This window comes from Cherax quadricarinatus, chromosome 16 (assembly GCF_038502225.1).
Source record: "Cherax quadricarinatus isolate ZL_2023a chromosome 16, ASM3850222v1, whole genome shotgun sequence".
Lineage (NCBI taxonomy): Eukaryota > Metazoa > Arthropoda > Malacostraca > Decapoda > Parastacidae > Cherax > Cherax quadricarinatus.
The window spans coordinates 49,646,939-49,650,462 of NC_091307.1; the positions used below are offsets into that span (position 1 = coordinate 49,646,939).

General features: G+C 39.0%; 1 protein-coding gene across 1 annotated transcript in view; it reads left to right on the top strand.

Annotated features, from left to right (window-relative positions):
* The first annotated feature begins 844 nt into the window (after window positions 1-844).
* LOC138852792 (uncharacterized) overlaps window positions 845-3,524 on the top strand; it is a 101,679-nt gene continuing 98,999 nt past the window's right edge. Inside the window, exons 1-2 of the mRNA XM_070085681.1 lie at window positions 845-1,045; window positions 2,827-3,000. Of these exons, the coding sequence (XP_069941782.1) occupies window positions 849-1,045; window positions 2,827-3,000 (371 nt within the window). The 5' untranslated portion in view covers window positions 845-848. The remainder of the gene's footprint in view (window positions 1,046-2,826; window positions 3,001-3,524) is intronic.

The following is a 3,524-nucleotide window of genomic DNA, read 5'->3' on the forward strand; positions in this document are numbered from 1 at the left end:
ATCTCATTTACTGACTTCCCTGCCAGTTCTCTGCCCCACTGAACCCTGTGCAGGAAATTCTTCATGCCTGTGTAGTTCCCTCTCTTGTAGTTTGGCTTCATTCGTCCTGTCCTTCCTGCTTTCCTCTCCACATGTAACTCTACTGTGTATTCGAAGCTCAGAATCACGTGATCACTGGCCCCAGGGGGTCTTTCATATGTGATGTCCTCAATATCTGCGCTACCCAAGGCGAATACTAGGTCCAGTCTTGCCGGTTCATCCTCTCATGTCTCTCTCTGGTTGTGTCCCTTATGTGTTGGTACATGAGGTTTTCCAGTACCACGTCCATCGTCTTAGCCCTTCAGGTTTCTGGACCCCCATGTGGCTCCAGGTTCTCCCAGTCAATTTCCTTATGATTGGAAGTCACCCATAATTAGCAGCTTTGCCCTGCTCGCATGAGCAGGACGTCGCTCTGTTGCTCTCACCATACCCTTGCCTTGGCCTCCTGCTGTTGTGTTGTGGGTTATACATCACTGTAATTACCACCCTGGGACCCCCAGACGGAAGTTTTCCTATTATGTAGTCTCTTGCTTCTCCTCTGTCTCCTCTCTCCAACTCATCAAAATTCCAATGGTTTTTGACGAGCAGTGCCACTCCTCCATTCCCTCTGTCTTTCCTCAGGATCTGATATCCCGTTGGAAAGATGGCATCTGTCATCTGTGTGTGTGCTTGCGTGAAATTTACCGTTTTTCTTTGTACTAATGTTCTAATAAATAAAATAATGATGAAAATAATAATTATAATAATTATAATAACAATAATATAAAGAAAAGCTAATGTTATTTTTTCTGCGCAGAATGCCATCACTAATGCGTCATATAGTGGCGTTGATTGCAGTGCTGACGGTACCATCAGTACTTAATAAGAATGTGGTCAAGCCCGTGGAACAGGTTGGAATGGATGTGGAGATGATGGTTGATTATGTAGTGAAGCAACATGTCACAGGCTGCCACACGGTGCTTATTACCACTACTCGACACTCCTATATTTCTTCCACCATACTCAGGTAAGGCAAATTAGAAAGAATAATAGTATTAAAGGAATTGCACATCAATTTTTTTTTTGTTGCAAGCTGGAAGCTGTCATAGTTTGTTAGGAAAGTTTTTCTGCATGTTATCAGGGTGGAAGTCATCTGAGATTTCTCCTAAAAAAACATAAAAATATCTTTTCCCACGAAATGCAAAATATAAGAAATAATGAAGCAAAAGTTATGTTTTATCAAGAAATACCTCCATTTTCTTTGTTTTATAAGTTACACAGATAAATGATAATCTAATTTAAAATTGATGGCATTGACATAACTAAAGATGTTAAATATTATGCATCTGCTAAAGAGACTTAACCTTTGGGTAATTTTATAATAAACGCCCCAAAAAATACATTTACACAAAATAAATGCTCCAAATATAAATTATAGATCAGAAAATGGTCATTTAATATAAAAATGGTGAAAACTTACAAGGGGTTAAGAAATTTTCTTTTTCAATAAAACTGGGAAAATTACTTGTGTTGTTATTGATTAAATATATATCGTTGGTGGTTACAATAATAAAAAATACTGCTCGTGAGGGCTAGTACACCAAACGGGGAGTAGAATGAAATTGCTCAGAGGCACCCACAGCACCGTATGTCCTCGGATCATGGTAAAGCACCTAGCTCTGCTGGGTGCGTGATTCTTGTAATATTGCGTGGTCCTGTGGGTCAGAGCATCATGTATGATTTTCGCTCACCATGGGGCGGGCCAAAACGACATGGATTCGAATCCTCGGCTAGTCACAGTGTTGTTATTGTTTTAGTACCACTCGTTCGTGGCTACAATAATATACCTGATATTTTGAAAAAAAAAAAACGGTGATGGAGAGAGTTTAGGACTAAGTGTGACCTGGGATGGTTACAAAAATATGATGGAGAGATAACGTTGCGTTTGTGTCATTAGTGCGAGTAACATGAGTGGGCTGAAGGATGAAGTTGTGAGAATGTCTTATATGTGAGCAGAGAGTTCATAAATAGCCAATTGCATTGAGCAGTTCCTGAATTTTCATTAATAAATGCCAATGAATTTAATATCTAACTCAATTAAAATGATCAATAACACTTTTAAACATACAGACAAATATAACTTTCCACTACAAAATTCATCACACCATGCAATGAAAATAATTGTTAAATTAAATCCTTAAATTGCTCGACTATGTAAATTTCTTCAAAGAACCCCAGTGGAAATAAGTCACTCTGACTTTTTTGAGTTATCCCAGGTTCTCTAAACATGTGCTGCTGTGTATGATAATCTATGTAACTGAATTTGTAAAGTAAAAGGACACAAGTGCAACTAATGTGACATTTATTGTGGCAACGTTTCGCTCTCCAAGAGCTTTATCAAGCCATTACAAACAATACATGGACACAGAGGGTATATAAAGGCTCAGAGTGAGGTGCAATACTAGTGAGGTACCATTTCGATGTTCACTAGTGGTAGTAGTAGTAGTAGAAGTAGTAGTAGTAGTGGTAGTGACAAAAGTACTTTTGTCACTACCACTACTATTACTACCACTACCACTAGTGAACATCGAAATGTTACCTCACTAGTATTACACCTCACGCTGAGCCTTTATATACCCTCTGTGTCCATGTATTGTTTGTAATGGCTTGATAAAGCTCCTGGAGAGCGAAACGTTGCCACAATAAATGTCACATTAGTTGCACTTGTGTCCTTTTACTTTACATATTGTCGGTAATTCTACCAACTTTATTAAACTGTATTTGTGTATACCTGAAAAACTTACTCAGACGCCTGAGTGAGGGTGTGGAGGCTAGTGTTGTGGTGGAGGCTGCGTCAGTACTCAACCCAGACCAGGTAGCCCAGGACCAACTCCTCCCGAGCCTATGGAGCTACACCAAAAGAACCTGTCGGGCACTCATTCTAGACCTCACCTCCACAAATAACACCAACCTCGTGCTCAGGTAATGGATGTACTGTATAGTCTACCTCAGTGCTCATCACTAACAAATTTATGCAACGATGAACAGATTTCAAGGAATTCTGTTTTTATTACTCTTTTTCCTTAAGAATTAAAAATCAGATATACTTTAGTTGTTTTTGTTTCTTTACGATAATTAAAATACCTTTAGAGAGGTACGAGGTTCAAGGACGACTCCAGTTGGTAAGAACTCTGGCGTAATGGAGGTAAACCAATGGTGAGAAAAACAACACAACTCTTATATATCTTAATTAAAGGTCACTGGTGTTCGTAATCATGTAGTTTTATGTGAGATTTTAGGAAGAGTAAACAATTAGCCAAAGAAAATATATGGGATCAGAAGCAACTAGAGAAGCCTAGGCCAGCACATGCTTAAATGAGGCAAAATTTGGAACAACTGTAGTAACACGTGACATGCACAGCAAGTCGTCACAGCTCGTACACTTTCACCTACAATTCTGTAGATAAATGGTTCAGAGACCCGACAAGTTGATAAACAGAAACTCA